The sequence below is a fragment of the Mustela putorius genome, unplaced genomic scaffold, assembly GCF_011764305.1.
Source record: "Mustela putorius furo isolate JIRA1106 unplaced genomic scaffold, ASM1176430v1.1 tig00000460_pilon_pilon_pilon, whole genome shotgun sequence".
NCBI lineage: Eukaryota > Metazoa > Chordata > Mammalia > Carnivora > Mustelidae > Mustela > Mustela putorius.
Window position 1 is genome coordinate 10,936,100 of NW_025421389.1, and position 19,880 is coordinate 10,955,979.

Genomic DNA, 19,880 nt, shown 5'->3' on the forward strand with positions numbered 1-19,880 from the left:
GGGCTGGACGGGTGCTGGCAGGGTATGACGGGAGGGCCCAGGGAGATTCCAAGAACACGAAGAGTCTCATACCCACCCTTAAATGCGTGGACCTCCCTGGCCCTTAACCCAGTCTAATCCAAAGGACCTCATTAAGATCTCTCTTGCAAAGTCTCCGTTTCCTTCCAAGGGAAAAGCCCAGGACAACCTGCGGACAAGCTGAGGTCGAGGTGCCCTGTGCTACTGCTGGGTGATGCAGCCACGGGATTTTTCAAGCTTAGTGCTTCTCCTCGAACGTGGGTGGCGGCAGCCGAGTCACGAGACCATGGAAATACTGTCAGGGACAGAAGCCCGGCTCTGGGAACCAAGTACAATCTCTCTTAGGTCAGCACAGTCGACCAGGTGGGGAAAAGCAATCGACAAATCACACCGTTTTTTAAATGATGCTGAGTAAGTTAAGATGCACTGAAGCAAAAAAATAGGACTATGACAAGACGCTGCTGGTTTCTAATTTACAAGTGGAACTATAGGTTCCTAGAGCTATTTTAGAGGAGCTATATTTAAAGGCATAGTAAGACCTCACCGTGATCTTGGTTAAGTAACTTAGTCTGGGATTTGGTTCTCTTTCTAGCAAAAAAACAGCGCAGTGGACTATAAATTCTTTCCTGTCTTAAACCTCCGTGCTTTTGTATCTTTCTGCAGATAATTTCAGAAAGTTCTTAAAGACTATCTTTTAAAGTTGAAAAATGCCCAAATTAAACATTTCTTTTCTAGTCTCCAAATAAACAGGGGTTGCGGCAAAGACCGTCTTACCTAAGTAATTGTCCTGTTTACTGTTTGTTGCTCTGGATGACAAAAGCTTATTTAGTATCTCCCTTACAGAACAAAGTACTTCACGTTCTAGTTAAAATTATTTAGTATTTTTAAACACCTATTTGATTAAAATATATATAAAACTTCTGTGGTAAAATGTGACTTATTTTCCAGTGATTTTTACAATAAATACTTCAATTTGTTTAGAAAATACTACTTACAAATCATTCTCAATTCTGGGAAAAAGTTAATCAAAAAATCAATTAAAAATAAATCCATTTAATATGCAGTCTGCATCCTCAAATAAAAACTACACCTATCTGTGCAAAAAATAAGTATTACCATTTTCACTAAACTGTAAGACTATCCTTTTCATCGGAAAACTATTTAAGGGAGTCCTCCTGATCACTGGTTTTAAGAAAAGGCATTTAACAGGGCGCCTGGGTGGCTCAGTGGGTTAAAGCCTCTGCCTTCAGCTGGGGTCATGATCTCAGGATCCTGGGATCGAGTCCCACATCAGGCTCTCTGCTCAGTGGGGAGCCTGCTTTCCCCCCTCTCTCTGCCTGCCTCTCTGCCTACTTGCTTTCCCTCTCTGTCAAATAAATAAATAAAATCTTTCAAAAAAAGAAAAAAAAGAAAGAAAGAGAAGGCATTTAACAAGAATGCTCAAAGCAACAATATCCCCGGGGTGCCTGGCTGGCTCATGGGTAAAGCATGTGACTCTTGATCTCAGTGTTGTGAGTTCCAGCCCCATGTTGGGTATAGGGATTACTTAAAAACAAGATCTTAAAAAAAAAAAAAAGGGCAAGACAACAGTATCTTTAATGAGGACTGGACACAACCTAAAAGTCCATGGACAGAATGGATAAATACATTGCATTATATCTCTACACTGGGGAGCACACAGTCATGAAAAACTGAACAAACAGCAGCAACATATAACATACACGAAGCTTGGGAATGTAATGCTACGTAAAGCACAAGTCATCAAATATACACATGGGACGCTTGCATTTCTATAAAGTTCAAAAATGAAGAAAGCTAAGCAATCTCTGATTTAGGGATTCAAACATATGGTGAAACTACAGAGAAGAGCAGGGCAGAGAACTGAGACACTTGTTGCCTCTAGCGGAGGAAAAGAAGGGGACAGGGTCAGGGAGGGGCACAGGGTAACCCCAGGAGAAATGTCCTTCCCTTCAACTCAGTGGCAGGTACACAAGTGTTCAGTTTCATCGACTCACATTTAATTTTTTTTCTGATATTAACAATAAAATAAAATAGGGTTAAATCATATCCACCCTGGAACAGTACCTAAAGCAGTAAAGTGTAATGAGTAAAACACGGAACTACGTCCATCTTTAGCTTACTTCGCAAACATGGACACTAATAGGTTCCCTTAGACTTTAGCCATGGAAGAACTTCACTGTTCTTTGGGGGAAAATACATCCTAATCATTCTAGGGACAGTTGTATAGCCTAGAAATAAAGGATTGGGTAAGGAAAGCCAAATGAGTCATAATAAAAAAAAATCAGAAACATTTTTTTAAAATATTGCTTATGATCTATTTTGCACCCAGCACCGCTTTTTAAAATATGAAATTCAGGGCATCTGGTTAGCTCAGTCAGTTGAGAATGCGACTCCATTTTTTAAATTTTTTTATTTATTTAAATAAACTCTAACCCAATGTGGGGCGCAAACTCGCAACACTGAGATCAAAAGTCGCTCACTCCTCTGACTGCGCCGGCCAGGTGCCCCAAATGTGTGACTCTTGATCTCGGGGTTGTGAGTTCCGGGCCCCATGCTGGGTATAGCGATTAGTTAAAAATAAAATCTTTAAAAATTCTTTAGAATTAAAAAATAAATAAATAAAAAGAAAGAAAAGAAATTCTTCAGGAGTCTAAGCTCCCTATTAAGCAACAGAGCTCCCTATGTGGGACAAAGTTGTGATTTCTCTTCTCCTCCTCCAGCCATATTTTTTGAGAATCCCTGTTTGTCACACTGTGGTGAACACTGTAGAAATCAGAGATTATCCCCTCCGGTACTTGATCTCTAACCACGTAAACTGTGATTTCCTCTCTCCTGATACCCTATGCCACCCAAGCAGAGGTCTGTCTCTTTACTTCTCTGTTTCCTCATTTTTAAGTGCAAGGAATACTAGTCTCTCACATGACTGTGGCAGGAATTAAATTCATTAATTCATGTAGGCATTGAGAGCAGTGCCTGGCACATAGTAAGTGTTAAATAAATGTTTGCTGTTACATTTATTTTTATATTTATATTTATTTTGTTTTTCATTGTTATTATTGTCCCTTTGTCAAGTTCACCCCCACTCAGAAAAAGAAATCACAGACAGCATGTCCCATGCATGCTTCTCTTTGAGGTCGGATTTTACCCACCAACATCAGTGACTGCTTCTTCTTGAGTTAACCTACCTTCTGGGTACACACCCTTCACCAAGGCCATTTTAGTGGTAAGGCCAGTACCTGAGGGATTCTCTGCTTGGTGGTTGGATAAACACAACGAGGAGGAAGTTATCACCAGTCAGCTTCATTTCACACCTCCTACTTCACAATGGGCTTCCTCAGTCCAAAGGCTGCCTGGGACAGGGGAAGTCTCATCCCAACCCCAAGCACCTAAAACAAAATAAGAGTGCACTGAGCACCAGGGGAATCATGCTTTGTCCTTCTTGAAAGGTCTGGGAGCCCCGAACCTGAATGGTTGAAAATTCCAAAGGCACATAGAGATGGGTGTGTATTTCTGCAGCAGAATGCAAGCTGCATTGCAGTCAAGTGCTTTACCCAGCCGTGCAAAGCCTCCTGGCTAGGGCTGTAGTGATGTAACTGCAGAAGTTGTATTATTATTGCTATTATTTCCAGGGATGGGCAATAAGTTAAAGTTAAATAAGAAGCCTGTAAAATGTCACCCTCAATGTCAACCTCAAAAAGATAAATGTCAGTCATTTGGAGACTCCCAAGCTCTTATAAGCTGTCGTTCTCAGCTTTCCTCTGGGAAAATGAATTGAGAGTTGGGACAGCAAAGAAAATTTCCCAGAATTCAGCAGAATCTTGACCACTTTACTGTCAATATTTCTAACCCTTCTCTTGGTGCAGAAAAATCTTGTGTTATTTCTAGAAAGGTTTAGAAATTCACCCTTAGCTCCCAGAGCCTTGTCTCAATTTAAGAGAGTCCCCGCAAAATTCCCACTAAACTCCCATTTCCAAGGTCGTTCACATGTCACAGGAGGACAACAGAGCCTTGGTCTGTGGTGAATCAAAGGAGGGGTTTGGTGGCCTAGAATAACTAGGATGACATCATCTGTTGTGGATCAGAAGTAACTTTATTAGCCAACTGTGGAACCCTGCTCCAGTAGTCTAGTCCAAGGGCCTGCAAACCTTTCCTGTAAAGGGCCAGGCAGTAAAGAGTTTAGATTTGGGGGGCCATACCGTCTCTGCCAAAACTGCCCCTCTCTGCTGTCACCCCATGAAGCCCATCAAACACAATATGTTGGCAGGTGTGACTTTGCCCTCCTCAAACTTCATAGTCACCGATATCTGGACTTCGCATAATTTTCATGGGTCACAAAATGTTCTTCTTTTGATTTCTCTTTTTTCCATTTACAAATGTAAACACCAACAAATGTTAGTTCCTAGCAGTAGAAAAAACAGGTGGTGGGCCAAATGTGGCCCACTTATGGTCCCGCTGTCTTAAAAAAACACAGTAATGCGTGTTAGTACCCTGAAACAGAGGCAGTGAAGGGCCCAAGACAGGTTTTCTGACAGGATTTGCACTGCGAACTCTGCTCCCACTCGCCCTGTTTACAGCAGGGGACATGTGATTTCCTGCCTGGCACTGTATGCATACGGTTACTGTATTATCGTATTATAATGATCTTTTGTGACCCAGGATGATGAAACTCTTCAACGCATCATTAATGTATATGCTAATGAGGCAACGTGCATGGCTGGGCAGGCTGCTGCCCAATCAGGGGTCATCAACTGCCCTCCGGGACCAGGAACGCCTCTGGTAATAAGCAGGTACTCACCGGGCAATTTCCATAATGAAATATTCCATTCCCATTTTTGAATCTGTTCTCCTGATGGGGACAGCACATACTGCACAGATGTCGAAGGACCCACGCTCCAAGCTTCAGTAGCATAACCTGTTTCCTGACCCCTAACTCTTCTTTCCTTGTTTGCCAATGTTCTCTCCCACACCCCACCTCCCACCTCTCACCCAGTTCTGCCTACTCCCCTCCTACTGGGTTACAAATGCAGGCACAGTACTTCTCTGAATTCATAGCTTTAACAGAATATTCTCAACAGGCTGCCCCAAATCCTTATCTCCCATTGAGTCCTATTTCAACAATGGTTTTGAGGAACTTAGGGAACAAGGTGAGTCCTCCCTACACAATTCAGTCTCACTCCATGGCAGCCATGATGACACACCAGTGGGTCCTACTCCACTGGCTTTCACCTGCCCCTCCCCCTACCACTGAGCCTGGACGATGTCACTAGACACTGCCTGTAGGAATCATCACTGTAAATGGTGGGACAGATGTCCCGCCCTGTTCACCGGGGCTTCCCTCACACCATTGAAAGGGAGAAATCCTCGAGAGAATTTTTCTCACCCTATGGAGGGGATTAATCAATTAAAGTATTTCATTAGCAGATACTGGACCTCCTAAGATACCACTGACTAGTCAAGAAACAATTCCAGGAGAAACCCATGTCCAACTCCAGTCCACGCAGCTCCTTCAACACAACAGCCAGCATTACCACTTGAAATGCAATCTTAAACTAGCCCCAGGAGCAATTTAAAAGCTGTAAACCAGGGCCTTTATTTGGAACTCCCTGTGAATCACAGACCCAATAATATACTGCGACAACAACTGTTTCCCAACCTGCTACCTTTTCCACATCGCCAATTAAAAAAGATCCCAGCTGAATTTTTTTCTCTCAGTACGCTGAAATAAGAGAATATTTGGGCTCTCTTGCACAAGAAAGGACTATCCTGAACTGTACTCTTCAAAGAAGAAAAGAATGCAAACTGGCTGGGAAATCCTGCCACTTTTCTGGAACAGTTCTTGAGATACACAGCTGTATGATGAAATATTTCCTATGGGTAATTATTCCCAGGCAACTCTTGTAAAAAAATAAAGGAACAAAGCACATTTTGTGACGATGTCACATTGACCTGTTTGTCCCACTCGTTTAGAAATTTACAAAATTCTGAATTCATATTATGAAACAGGAAGGTGGGTATCTAACGTTCCCATTCATGAAGACTTGACCTTGGCTCACAGACCACCCGGGTTGCAAGCAGCCTTAAGAGGCAATTGGTGCTATGACATAACTCACAAGAATGCCCAGGAGTGAAGGGGTTGTTTTTAAAAATATTTAGTTTTTCTTGAGTTTAATTCATCAAGAATAGTGACTTTTCTCAAAAGGGCTGTGCTTCAGTCAACCAAGATGCTGTTATGATTATAAGACTATTATTTTTAACAGAAGCTATCAGTTACTGAGCATTTACAAGCCGGGAACTATGCTAAGAGCTTTGTATGCATTATCTCATTTAACCTACATGACTAACACTATTAGGCAGCTAATATTATTTTCCTTTTGTAGATGAAGAAATTGAGTGTCAGGGAGGTTAAATGACTTGCTGAAGGTCAGGCAAACAATAAAATGCACACAAACCCAGTACCCTCTGACTCAAAATCCATCTACTAGGATCATTCCACTAAACAGCTTCCTGTATTCAAGTTGTGGGGTACAAAGGACATCAATCTCACCAGCAAGCTGATATCTATACTACAGTGGTTCCCAAACTTGACCTTTCATTATAAACTCTTTTTAAAAACAGAGACTCCCAGGGGTGCCTGGGTGGCTCAGTGGGTTAAAGCCTCTGCCTTTGGCTCAGGTCATGATCTCAGGGTCCTGGGATCGAGCCCTGCATCAGGCTCTCTGCTCAACAGGGAGCCTGCTTCCCTCTCTCTCTCTCTGCCTACCTCTATGCCTACTTGTGATCTCTGTCTGTCAAATACATAAACAAAATCTTAAAAAAAAAAAAAAAAGACTCCCAGAACTCACCCCAAGACCCACAACATATAATATGAAACAAAATAGTCTCTTAACCTATGAAGTGATGCCAAATAAGAGGTCAGATTTTTTTTCCCCACTAAACTTAATAGTGAGTATTTCATGAAAAATATTCCAAGCTTTCACTCTCCGGGCAACTAGTGGTCATCTAGTTGTTAAGCATATTCTGTGGTTCATAAGAATGAATGGATGATGGGTGGAGGAAGGGAGGGATGGGAATTCCACGCTTGAGCCCCAGAGAAAAGCTTTCTTCCGAGGACTGCAGCTCATGGAAGTCATGTGACCAAAGAAGCCTCAGGCATGTCACAAGGATCAGGACACCTGGAGCAAGGAAATGGGTTAAGAATCACAACGCCAGAAGGCAATAGGTCTACAATCTCGCTTCCTCCAAAGACAGTACCACTTCTTAGAATTCGTCTAGATGCATTTATAGACTCAAATAATCACGGAAAAGGAAAGGCTGACTGGCACACAGTGATTGTAAATATGTGTAAAGGAGTTAGCAGGTGCAAAATAAATTCCTTCACAAAGTTCATCAGACTTTGCTTTATATACAGTATGGATCCGACCCGCCCCCATAGAAAGGAACAGGCTTGACTTCTAACTTGCGTACTTCCCTATAATTACACATAGCATGGAGCTTTATACGAAAGAAACAGACCTGAATTCCAATCTCAATGGTGCCACCTACTCATTTGACCTTGCTGCCCTTTCTTCATCTCCCCGAGTTTCCCTTTTCCCATCCGAAAAGCAGTGCTTATTACAACAGCAACGATTTCATTAATGTAAACACCCTCATGTAGGCAAACACCTTATATCTGCCACAGGGTTACCATTTACACTTATTGTTATTGCTATTTTGCAGCTACTTAAAAAGTGAAACGCACTCTGTTGGCGTAGCAATTGTTCCAACTGCCAAGGCTCAAGGTCCCAGTTTAAAAAAAACAAAACAAAACCCAAACCAGTACTCCCATAGAATGTTCCTTTATGCTGTGCTCAACACCAGGGATCGAAAACGTGCTTCCAAGTTACACAGCTGTCTAACGTGCTAAGAGCAATAATGAGTTGCCATGATATGCAGGGATAACAAAATTAACAACACCCTCCAAACAGTCTCCTCTGGGGCGACTGACCAATTATTTCAATAAAATGCTCAGTCATGAGAAGAAAAGGACTCAGGCTGGAACCTAAGTCAAATATATCCCTATCTGTCTCCCTGGGTGAAAACTTGCTAAAAAGCGACTGCAGCTATTCTAAGTCCTCGCCTGTTTTTTCCCAAGTAGTTGCAAACGGAAGATCCAAGGTGGCTCTCTCCAATTTGTTGCCAGTTACGGAGCCCATTGGCTGCGAGAACAAGTCCTTCTGCAAGTTACTTACTCCGAGAGTCCCACGGCAGCTCTTTGGAACTTTCCTTTGTAATGTGCTCTCCATCGACAGCCTCCAGCCCAGCCAGTCCCTTTTATGAGGAATAAGATTCCACGGAAAAGATCCAGAAGGTTAACTGAGCAAGACGCAGCGAAAACTGCCGTCTGTCTGATTTCCTCCAGCCACAGCGTGCATCCGCGCAGGTCAGATGAATTGCAGACTTGCTCCTGCAAACCATGAAAGTCCACTCACTGGCAACAAATCTGACAGATCCACCGTCCCCTCGGCCGTGTCCAAATTGGCCACAGTCCTTTAGATGTGGTCATTAATTCCTGCTGACTGTGCCACTGCCGAGCACTGGTAAAAGCTCAGTGACACCGGCTGCGGATGATCTGGGCGGGACGCAGGCCCTAAAGTGCTTGGATTGATCTGCTTCTCCGTATGTGCAGTGGGCTCCTGGGCAATAAGGGGTTTGGGGCGCACTCAAAAAATCACCGTTGAGCTTCTGACTCCCCGCAAGTTTAGCAAGTTTTCACCCAGGGAGACAGATAGGGATATATTTGACTTAGGTTCCTACTAACATCCTACTGCTGACCGGAAGCCTTACCGGCAACATAGACGGCTAACCCGTGTTTTGCATTCTGCGAACACGTAAGCTGGAGGAAAGAAAATGTTACGAAGAAAATAGTAAGGAAGAAAAAAATGCTGTATGGAATTTATTTTTAAAGAAAATTCATGCATAATTGGACCTGTGCAGTTCAAACCCGTGTTGTGCAGGGGTCCACTGTATTTAGGCAGAAAGGGATGGTCGAGGAAGAGGAACACATTGGCCAACTCTGGACTGTACGAACTGTTTCACCTGCACTGAAGAGTTTTTTTCCCTCTGAAGGGACACAGAAGGATAAAGCTCCCAAAGGCTACTTTTTGGCCAAACTGTCTTAGAGCACTATTTCTAAACTGGAACTACGTTGCAGAGAAAAGAGAAATGTCCCGGCTGTTAAGACAGACTGAACAGATGTCACTGTAGAGTAGCAAGGTCTCCGTTACCTTCTCCAAACCATAGGATGGTCATTTATTATCCCTAACACACAGCTCTCTGTGGGATTTCCACGGTAACAGTGCTCATCCCTTCCTAACAAGCCCTGCTACCACACGTCAATGCTTCCACAGCAAATCATGGTTCCAAAACATAAGGAGAACTCACCCAGTTTACATGCCAACACCAACATCATTGGTCCCTGTTTATAATCTTCATTTTAACATTTTTAGATTCTTTGGTATTCCTAGCTATCCCTAGACAATTTTTTTTTTAAGTTAAATTGTCCATAGCAATGGACCACAGGTCAAAAGCCAAGGGTTGTATACCAGCTCAGCAAATAGATACAAAAGCAAGATGCAATAAAAGACAACTGATTGTGATTTTAAACATCAACAACATTAAGAAGGGAAAACAACCTAATGGCTCTTGCTCGCATGATTATTGATGTGTACCTGAAATAAACAAACACTTCAAGGAGCAATTTCTTCCTAGTCCTAGTGACGGGCTCAGAGATGGTTTACTCATATGCAAAAGTATCACTTGGGGGAATGGCAGCTATCTTGGTGATAAATAGTATCTCCATCTAGCCAGGGGAGGAAAGTGAGATCCAAAAGCCAATTACAGCAGCTACAGTGGTTGTTTTAGTGAGACATGTACACATGTGTCTAATTATAAAGTGTTCTTATTTCCCTACTGTGAGACTGCCTACAAGTTCTGCATTTAAAAGCTTCTGTGTCAGGACAGAAAAGCTATTAAGAAAACCATCAAGCGTTCCACAAGATCAAGGGCTTTGTGAATATGTGAGGTCTCCCACACTATCACTTTTCAATGTTTACATTATGAAAAATTTCAAACATAGAGAAAAGTACAAAGAGTAATGTAATGAACACCTGTATACCTATGACCAGGCTTTGCTAAATCTGAATGCTTAGCCATATTTACATTAGGCCTTTTCTTTCCCTTAATAAATAATTACACAGGAAAATAAAGACCCGTGGGTAGCCCTCCTCATCCCATACCCTTGCCTCCCTCAATAATATAACTATTAGTCTGCTTGTTTTCAAGTAGTATATAAATAGTATCAATCTACAACTTGTTTTATTCTCAACACTATCTTTCTAAAACTCACCCACATTCAGACATGTAGAATATGGTTCTGGCTCATTCATTTTCATAACATAGAAATTCATTGCATGAATAGACATATTTTTTATCCTTTTTTCCTTCTGAAGAGTGGTTTGTTTTTGATTTGTCATTATCATAAGCAACACAGAAATGACCAGAAATTCTTAAGCATGTGTCCCTTTGCACACGTGTACAGTTTTCTCACGGCATCAACCCAGAGGTGGGGCTGCTGGGCTGTAGCTTTTCTGGGTGTTACCACATGGCTCTCCAAAGGAATTGTACCAAAATAATATTCCCACCATCAGTGTATGAGAATATCTATCACGTCACATCGCTGTCATCAGTTGAGAGTTTCAGATTCTTCAATTTTTCTCTATCTGATTATGTGAAATGGTACCTCATTTTAATTTGTGTTTTCCTGATTCCCAGGGAGGCAGAACATGCTTTCATTTTTATTGTCTAGATATTCATCTCTAAGAACTGCAAATCTTTCTACTTGCCTTTTTACTGCTTTGTAAGAGATCTTTATGTATCCATGTGACTTTGAGAAAGTTACTTAATTTCTCAGCTTCCCATCTATAGCAGTAATAATACCTACCTCCAAGGGATGACCTCTAGCTGATCTTAAAGCTCTTAGCCCAATGCCTATTATATGATAGGCACTCAAAAAGAAAAAAGTCACCCTTTCTAGTATGGTTACAAATGTGAAGAAGGGCCTTCAGGCTATTTCTAGCATTTCTCCCAAGTTTGTAGCTGCCTTTGGGATAAATAAAATAGGACTCAAGAGGAGGAATCTCAGCAAATTTCTTTGCCCAGGCGGCTCCCCCACCACAGAAGACATAATATCAGGACTTGGTTGTTTGTAAACTACCACGAGGGAAATGTACAAAGTTGATTCTCCTAGCCATTGCTTAAACTAAACTTCCACGTTACACTTCCTTCAATATACAAGACCCTGTCTTTGAAATGACCATAATCCTGAATTTCAACAAAGGTTAAGTTACATAGTATAAGGAACTCTGAGAAGAGGGAAGTGAGTGCTGGAGGTTGGCAGGTGAATCAGTATTAGGGACCTGCTGGGCATTCCTGGGGTGGAGATAAAGCTATGGCTTCCTAAGATTCCACCAAGCCCTACACCATTCCATCTTCCCACATCATAAGCAATCCTTGAATTAGAAAAGCAAAAAGAAAATCACATTGCTTATCACACATATAAGTTGTTGTTTTTTTTTTTAAATAATGATACTGACATCACCAAGGCAGCAGGTAATCCTACATGACTCACACTGTGAGAATGCTTATGTGTCCCCCATACCCAGAAGAATATGTTCCTCGGGACATGCTGGTAAGCTAGAAGGATGCAATAAAAAGGAGCCACGTAAGCTTGTCTGCTTGGACTCTTAACATATTTAGTTTCGTGCGGAGATCCTCCCAGATTGGCTTCTACTCAGCTGTATCTTGACCTTTCCTTGGAGAAAGGCCATGTTCATCTTTCTGAACTCTGCCAGTGGGAGTCAGGGAGCGTAGATCTCTGTATTCCAGGCCTATCAAGTAGTCCTGACATCAGCTTCAACTGGTGACTGGCAGAGTCCCTTTTCAGATGTACTTGCACATCATCTAACGTTCAGAATTCTCTCCCTCCGTATTTAATTTCAACGGGCGCTGAAGAAACCAGAGACTTTGCTTTGCAGCTAAAGAAAGAGGCCCTCTATCCCCCTATCTTCTCCAGGGCAATCATGTGTCAGAGTCAACTCCAGCCCAAACATAATTAGACCATCTTCTGATACCTATCTAGCAGCACTGCTTTCTTCCTTAAACGTGTGCCAAGTTTCCACTTTCAAGAAGTTAAATTGCCATATAAAAATGCCCTAGTGATGATGAGTAATTAGACACTGTAATGGAAAATTAACTGTGTTTTTATTTAGAGCATTCATTTTAACAAGACTCTTTTTTTTTCTTTCCTAACTGTTCTTAAGCCACAATGAAAATACATTAAATCCTGAGGGGCTGGGGAGGTTTTCTGGTTAAAAACAAACAAACACACACACACACACACACACACACAAACACACACATAAACTTCTTCCTGGAACCACTTACTTTGCGAATATCCCCAAGTTTATCCAAGGTTCTGATCTGAACCACATTATTATTGCATTATAAGGCCAGTTCTCACCCCGTCATTTGTGCTATGGAGGAAGAAATAGCCATTCCAACCACACAGGCCCCTAATGCAGAGGTAAGCACTGGAGAGGTGGCACACGGGGTCTTGTCACATGTGGGGAGGCTTCCCCTAATACCCTGCAGTCCCCTCTTCCCCTCTCTGTTCCCGTTGCTGCCAAGGGAAGCGGGTTGCTTGCAGCCGTGGCTCTGGACGGCTCCATGAGCAGCCGGGGGCTCTGGGCAGCCCTCCGTGAGGAAGCTGTGAGACTAGGGTTCAGCTCTGGGGCCGCACTAAAAATGACCCCACGACACAGCACATGTGACGGCCTTCCCCAAGGAAGAAGGGTGAAAGAGGCTGAAATCTGGACATCTCATCCCAGTCCCCATGTCCCTCTAGTCCCACGTTCCAGTGACGAGTTCATCATGGGTTCAGCCACAGGACCTGAGTGCACTTTGATCTGGAGCTGGACGAGGGGCCAGCGGGGCAGTGTTCCTCTGGCAGTGTCCCCACCCATACAAGTTCATGGGTGTCATACCAATGAACCTCAGACCATGTGGCCTACCTAAGCTTTCCAACTTTGTTCCTGCGGGACCTCAACAATAAAGTGCAAATGACACCTAAAAATGCTTCTGGCCTGACATTTATTCAGCCCTCCACAGTGAACACCGAATGCTGGGCAGTGCCCAGGCCCTGGGTCTCTCGTTTCAAGGGGCTCCCTGTGTATCCAAGTAAAATCAATCTTCGCCACTGACTATCCAGGCACTGACAAGCATTTCGGAAGCCCCCTTAGGTTGGCCCGTGCGGTCCCACAGAAGGACACTGGGCTTTGGGCAAGGCTCCCTTGAGCAGTTACAGAAGTTTCAGGCAAACCTGCTCTTTTTCTTTTCCTCTATCCCTTCCTTTTGTGGGTTTTTTATTTTTTCCCAGTTTAATCTCTCCTTATAATTTAAACAACCTTTTGTAATCATTACTGCTTTCCCTATAGATCCCTAGAACGTATTCGACCTACAATCTTTTCACTTCGATTCCTCAGTTGGGTTACAACCAACAACTTTGTATAGTCCACGCTTATATCCAAATATGGTTTCAATCTGGACACACAACCCACAAGAACACCGGCAGACTGGCTTCAGCAGAGAAGTACCACAAACACCGTTTCATTCTGGCTGTATTTAACGAGGTTAATATGACATGTTGGCTGGCAATGGCACCCCTTAGGGGGAGTTCAAACAGAAAAAGCTATCTGGTGAGCAAAAATATTTGTCCCAATGCTCCTCGGTCCCAATTCCAAACTGCCCAGTATGTTCTAGAGAATGACAAAGAAGGGTTTGGCAGTGGTTCTACGGATAGTTTAGAGGAATCTGTAAAGTATCCCAACTGTGAGTCAAGATTTAGAATAAATGGGAATGTAATGAACTCGTTAACAGTGCCATCACCAAGCAAGAATGAAGATGTGTTGAAGGAAACTGCTGAAATTCAATAATACTAGAGACTGTAGACATTTGGAGAGGCATTTTAACCTGTGGACTAAATTTCTAATCATTTTCCACTTGGTTATTAGGGAAATCAGAACCAGAGAAGAAACCACTGAGAAGCTATATTCACCAGTTAAAACGGACTCCCGGGGAGACCCTCAGCCTCTCTGTTTCACAAAGGCGTTATAAAATTGAAGGAGTAAGCGAGGCAACAACTGAGGAGGCCCAAAGAGCTCAGTTCCAGGTCCACTCTGACCCTGGATGAGTCCTATAGCCTGTGCGTCCCTCGATTTGTTTACCCTGAGAATGGGAACAGGAGGAGCAGTTACAAATAATCACTAATAAATGCCCATCTGCCTCTGGCAGAAATACACATGCCTGTTGATAATGGTCACCCTCCCAAACCGCAATCTACCTTTTTCCATTCCAATGGAATTATATTCCAATCCCCAACCCTGAGAATAAAACCCTGAGGGTTTTAGGACTGAAAGGACTGAAAGACCACACTGAGATTTGGGGAGTCCCGGGAGCCAACCCCATGAAGCAATGGCTGGCCGCCCAACTCCCAAGTAGTCATTACACGTGTCCCTACCTCATTTCATTTTTCACTGGGATGACACCCAATCTTTGTGATAAAATGAACCCAAAGACACCACCCCAAAGAACTTGTTTCTCTTGGATCCACCGAAGCATAAAATGTTCTCAATGCCACCTCTTCAGATAAACACCCTTCCCCAAGTGCCCCTCTTAATTGGCTGGTTAACTGTCCCTTGGGTGCGAGTGCCCAGACTTATCCCGGGTATGTGACCAGGTTGGAAAAGTCCTCCTGATTTCTGAGTACCCTAACAAGGATGGCTGTGGAGAGCGTGGACTAAAATGGTGTCTAAGCACTGATGTGACCCTAGCGCTTCACAAAAAAAGGATACTGTGTTCCGGGAGATTGGTCTGTGATCTCTGTGACCCCTTCCAGCTCCGTACCTCCACAGTTGGTTCTACAAGGCCAGCCAGTGAAGGTTACTGGGAGACTCAACAGAACCATTCCCGCAGGGAAGGAGAAAGAAATTCATCTGTAGGTTTCAGTGGGTTAATGAAAAGCCATGTGCTGGTCCCAGGCAGCACAACGTCCAAATATCTACATTCACCGCCCCCCCCCCCCCCGCAAAACGCACATGGGCAAGTCTGGGGTCATTCTAGGTTCTAAGTTTAAATATCATAGAATTGTAAGTAATTAGCACAGCAGGCTGGCTTCTCAGTATCCTCAAGAAAACTCGTAGAATAAATTGTTATGTCTTTGTTTTCGTGAAGCAGGCCATTCATCTTTCCACCCTCCGCCTGTCTCTAAATATCAAACTGAAAGACAGAGCTTTCAAAAACGACCCGCCGGCATCTCTGCCCCATACTCCACCCCGAGAAGCCAGATTTCTTTGAGCAACTCTTCCACCAAGAAACAGTAATCACGACCAGAAAAATGAAATTATGCACTCAAGAGTTCAGCAGTATTTATGACAGCCTAAACGGCACCTCATTTTTAGCTTTTACTCACTGTCAAAGTTCTAATGTTTCGGAGAGATTGTTAACCGATTTCTAAATGGCAATATATTTCCATTCCAAATGGGGATGTCTGTTACCACATTTTAAAATAAAACCAATGTGTTATACACTAAATAAATCCCAAACATATTTCACACCTCATCAGGGGTCCGAGCAACAAACTTTTCTTTCAAAAGGAGGATCTCTTTGGGCATGGTGTTGTAAATTTTATTTTAGATGTTCCTTCAGTTTGTCTTCAAAGGACAGGATCCCCTTTCTCACTGTCTAGTTCGTGATGTAGAACATCATGTAAACTTAAATAAATTTAGAGACAGCCTTCCAAGCCTAAAATTACTGTATTTGTAATAAGAAAGGGCCTGTTTAAACAAACAACAATTTTTTTTTTTTTGGAGGTGAGCATTCCATCAAGGTTAGCGTGTCTAATAATAAACTGCTGTCAGGTAATGATCTGCCTAATGAAAAATGTTTCCATTTCTCAATTTACTTGAATACATGCTCTTCTGCCTGAGGAGTTTCAGTACCATAAATTGGCATTTGGATTACTAAATCCAAACAATGTAGACTGCTTAATTATGTAGAGGCTTCTTAAATGCTGTAGCTTTTTTTTCACCCCAATTTTATATGCTTATTGTGCAGGGTGATAATTTTTTTTTAATCTTATTTCATTATTTTACCTGGCAAAGGTCACTTTTGGTAGTTATTTAAATCTCAAAGACAGCAAATCAATGGATGAGGACAAGTTCAGTAATTTCAACTCCATTGTATGCCTTTCACTGGATTTGAACTTTTTACATATTGGTTCTACCAAAAGTGCTAAATATTTATCTCTATCCAGAAAAAAAAATACACACACACATATATATATATACACACATATATTCATATGTATTGTAGATACATACATATATAGTTGTATTGAATGTAGAAAGCCACTAACTTAATACCATTTTTAATTAATAAAAAGGATTAAATTTATCCAATCTAAGATTTTTGATCTTGAACATTTTGATCTTAACTGTTAAAAACAACAAAAATGCTTTGAAAGCATGGTATTTGCAAAACCCTTGAGAAGTCACTAATGGGATTCCCATGATCTAATACATGTAAGGCTTTAACTGTAATTGTAAACCCACTAAAGGCTTATGACCTGAAAGTATGGACTATTGTAGCCAGTTTTTATGGGTTTAATTCCACCAGCAAATCCCACTTTCTGTATTTTAAATTTCAATGAACACAAAATCACAACGTTTTCGTAAGAACCATCTAAAGGAAGTAAACACTGGAATGACAGGGCAAGAAAACCATTAGCAACAACCACCCTTTCACATAAACCATCAATGAACTTAAAAGCACAAGACCAAGCAAAACTTTTAGTTCGTGATACATGTGCAATTCACCCTTAACATTCTCAGAACTACCTATGAATCATCTTATTTTCCTCTGACTTATTTCCATACGAGGCTCAATGAAACACGGAAATTAGCCCCTATTGATCACTGGATCACTGTTTTCTGAGACTATTTATTACTTTTTTTTTTTTAAGCATGTTTTTACTATGATCCCATTCCGTGACTGCTGGAAGCCAGGAAAATCTGCCTTCGGGTGAATGCAGAAGACAAAGTCATTAAAAACTGTGCCAGCCCTGAACTAACCTCAAATATTCAGAATTGTTCTGTTTCCTCCTTAGGTCCTGCAGAAATGCAATTCGTAGCAGGGTGTACTGAAATTTGTGATTAAATCTTTTTTTTTTTTCCCCCTCAAGGAGGTTTGACTTATTATAACAAGTGATGATTTATGCTCAACACAAGACTCAGCCTACCTCCCCTATCTAATATATAGGTAGACTACTCATTCAAGGGCATATATATGCATGGCAAACACATAAATGTAAAAATATAAACATCAAGGATATCTACCTTATTTCCAAAGTTTCTTATTTGTTTCTTCTCTCATATACTTCTTGGTCCTTAAAATTTAATATTACAAGTCCTGTTATGGGCTATCAGGCCCAATTCTACCTTACAGATAAAATTTATTTTACATAGGCATACCTTAATATTGTAATCATTTCATAACCAAATACATGTGGAAACAACTTGGTTTTCAAAGAACTTTGCTGTAAGTATTTACATACATTATTAATTGATGGTCCTACAGGGACAACCTATTAAATCAAAAGAAAATACAGAATTCTAAGCATGTGCACTAGAAGCTTCTAGCCTGGATGTTTAAAAAAAAAATCTTTTAAAAACACTGCTAGCTCTTCACTTCACTTTTTCAGTGAAAGTAACAATTTTTTTTTTCTTTCAGGGCATCCATGCAACAAACATAACCTCGAAGTTTCTTTTAGTTGGGAAATACTAAATTTTTACCTTTAGATGAAAGCACAGACAGTTACTATTTTTGATTTAAAAAATTGCTTGAACTTCTCTCTCTCTCTCTCTCTTTTTTCTATACTTGGTTTTCCATAGCCTAAATCTTTATAAAGCCGGGGCACTTTGAAACTTGGATCTTCTCTTAATGCACTCAGAGTTTTCAAAATACCTTTGGATTTACTTTCCACATAAACCTACGACTTTTTCAAAGTATTTATAAAATGTTCTTTATCTTTCCTAGCGGTCTTGGTTAGGCTCTTGTGGATAGAGGAAACCAGACGTGAAGAATGTTTTTATTGTTATAACTGTTGTTTTTTTCAGTCCCTTAAAACCAAAAGGGGGTGATCTCCCCAGCTTGCACTGCAGGCAGAACTACTGCCCCAGAGGGAGAGCCTTGTAAGTGAAGTTCAATTTCAGGGTTTGGTTAAGAACCTCAGGACACTGATTTACTTGTAAAATCCCCAGTGGAGACAAGAGGAGGCTGGACAACTGAACTCAAGGCGAGCAGCAACACCACCACTTCCCGAAAAGAGTGATTTAGGCGCTGAACCGGGTCAAGGGTTTGAACTTTCTGACCGAAAACCACAGCGGCGCCGGGGAGGAGGAAGCTTTCTCCCTCGAGCAGGATCGCCGGCGTGGCACGAGAGGCCGCTGCTCTGGGCCCGCCGCCTCCGCTCCACGGCCAGCCCTGCGATCCACACCTTGCCTGGCCCGTCCTAGGTCGCCGACGCCTCTGCGATGCCCGCCTCGGACTAGACTCGTCCGGCACCGAATCCCCTCGCCCTCCGGTGGGAGGACAGAGGCGGGAAGGCGCCTGACGCCCTCGGGAGAGCCACCATACCCGACTAATGCCCCCACCACCGGCGGGGCGTCTTACCGGTACAGGAATGCAGGGGCTTGGGTCGCACGACCAGCGACGGGCACACGGAGTAGAGGGAAAGTTTCTCAAAGTAATCGCAGGTCTCCTTGGAAAGGATCTCGTCGATCATGAAAGTCTTGTAGCGCCGCCTGGCTGCTTTGAGCTGGCCGGGAGAGCTCAGCCGCAGCTCCGCGTGGCAGTGCATGGTGAGCCGGGGAGAGCGCCTGCCGGCCGGGGCCGCAGGAACTGGCGCGCCGGCGGGAACCTGGGCCCCGTTCCTCGGCCGCCGGGGAGACTGCGGGCTCGGGAGGCGCGCAGAGGGGAGCGGGCACCGGGCGCGCCGGCCGCGCGTCTAGACCCACCCGCGAAGCAGCATCTTCGCGGAGCCTTTTTGGAACAGCGCAGCTGTCAATCAGCGCGCGCTTCCTGCGGGGCCCGGTGCCGAGCCGCGCCGAGGGGCGTCGGCGCCCACCCCGCCCAGCCCGCCCGTGCAAGTCGGCCGCGGACCTGCACGCCTCGTGCCCGCCTCTCTCGCTCGCCTCCTCCCGCCTCGCGGTGTCTCGCGCTCCTCTGCCAGCCTCTCTATTTTAAGACACTCGCTTTGGCTCTCCTCCCCGCCCCCCTCCTGGGACGCGCTCCAGGTGTGTGTGCAGGGTGAGCGCGCTCGGGTGTGCGCGCGGTGCGCAGTGCGCGGTGCGCGAAGCGCGCGCCGCCCCCGCCCGCGGGCCGGGTCTGGGCAGCTCCTCTGCGACCCGACCCCGCGCACCTCTTGGACTGGGTCGGGTGCGCGCAACCCGCAACCGGGGGAGCAGGCGCGTCTAGGTCTCTTGCTAGAAAGAAGTCGAGTCCTTGCTGAGGCTCCCGAGGCTGCGGGCCACAGAGCCGACACCCCAAGGACCCGTGGGTCGTTCTTCTCGGTTTCCCAAGGACCCGCGGCCTCCTCTGCAGTTCTACGCTCTCAGCCCGTGCTGAACCGCACACTTGACCGCCCCCACGAGATCCTAAATCATAAATGACACTTGCCTGACCGTTATCCC

The 19,880-nt window shown here is 43.6% G+C and overlaps 1 protein-coding gene across 1 annotated transcript in view; it reads right to left on the minus strand.

Annotated features, from left to right (window-relative positions):
• BARX2 (BARX homeobox 2) overlaps positions 1–19,419 on the minus strand; it is a 72,761-nt gene extending 53,342 nt beyond the window's left edge. The window contains exon 1 of the mRNA XM_004763909.3: positions 18,862–19,419. Coding sequence (XP_004763966.1) covers positions 18,862–19,048 — 187 coding nt within the window. The 5' untranslated portion in view covers positions 19,049–19,419. The remainder of the gene's footprint in view (positions 1–18,861) is intronic.
• Between the last annotated feature and the right edge of the window lie 461 nt (positions 19,420–19,880).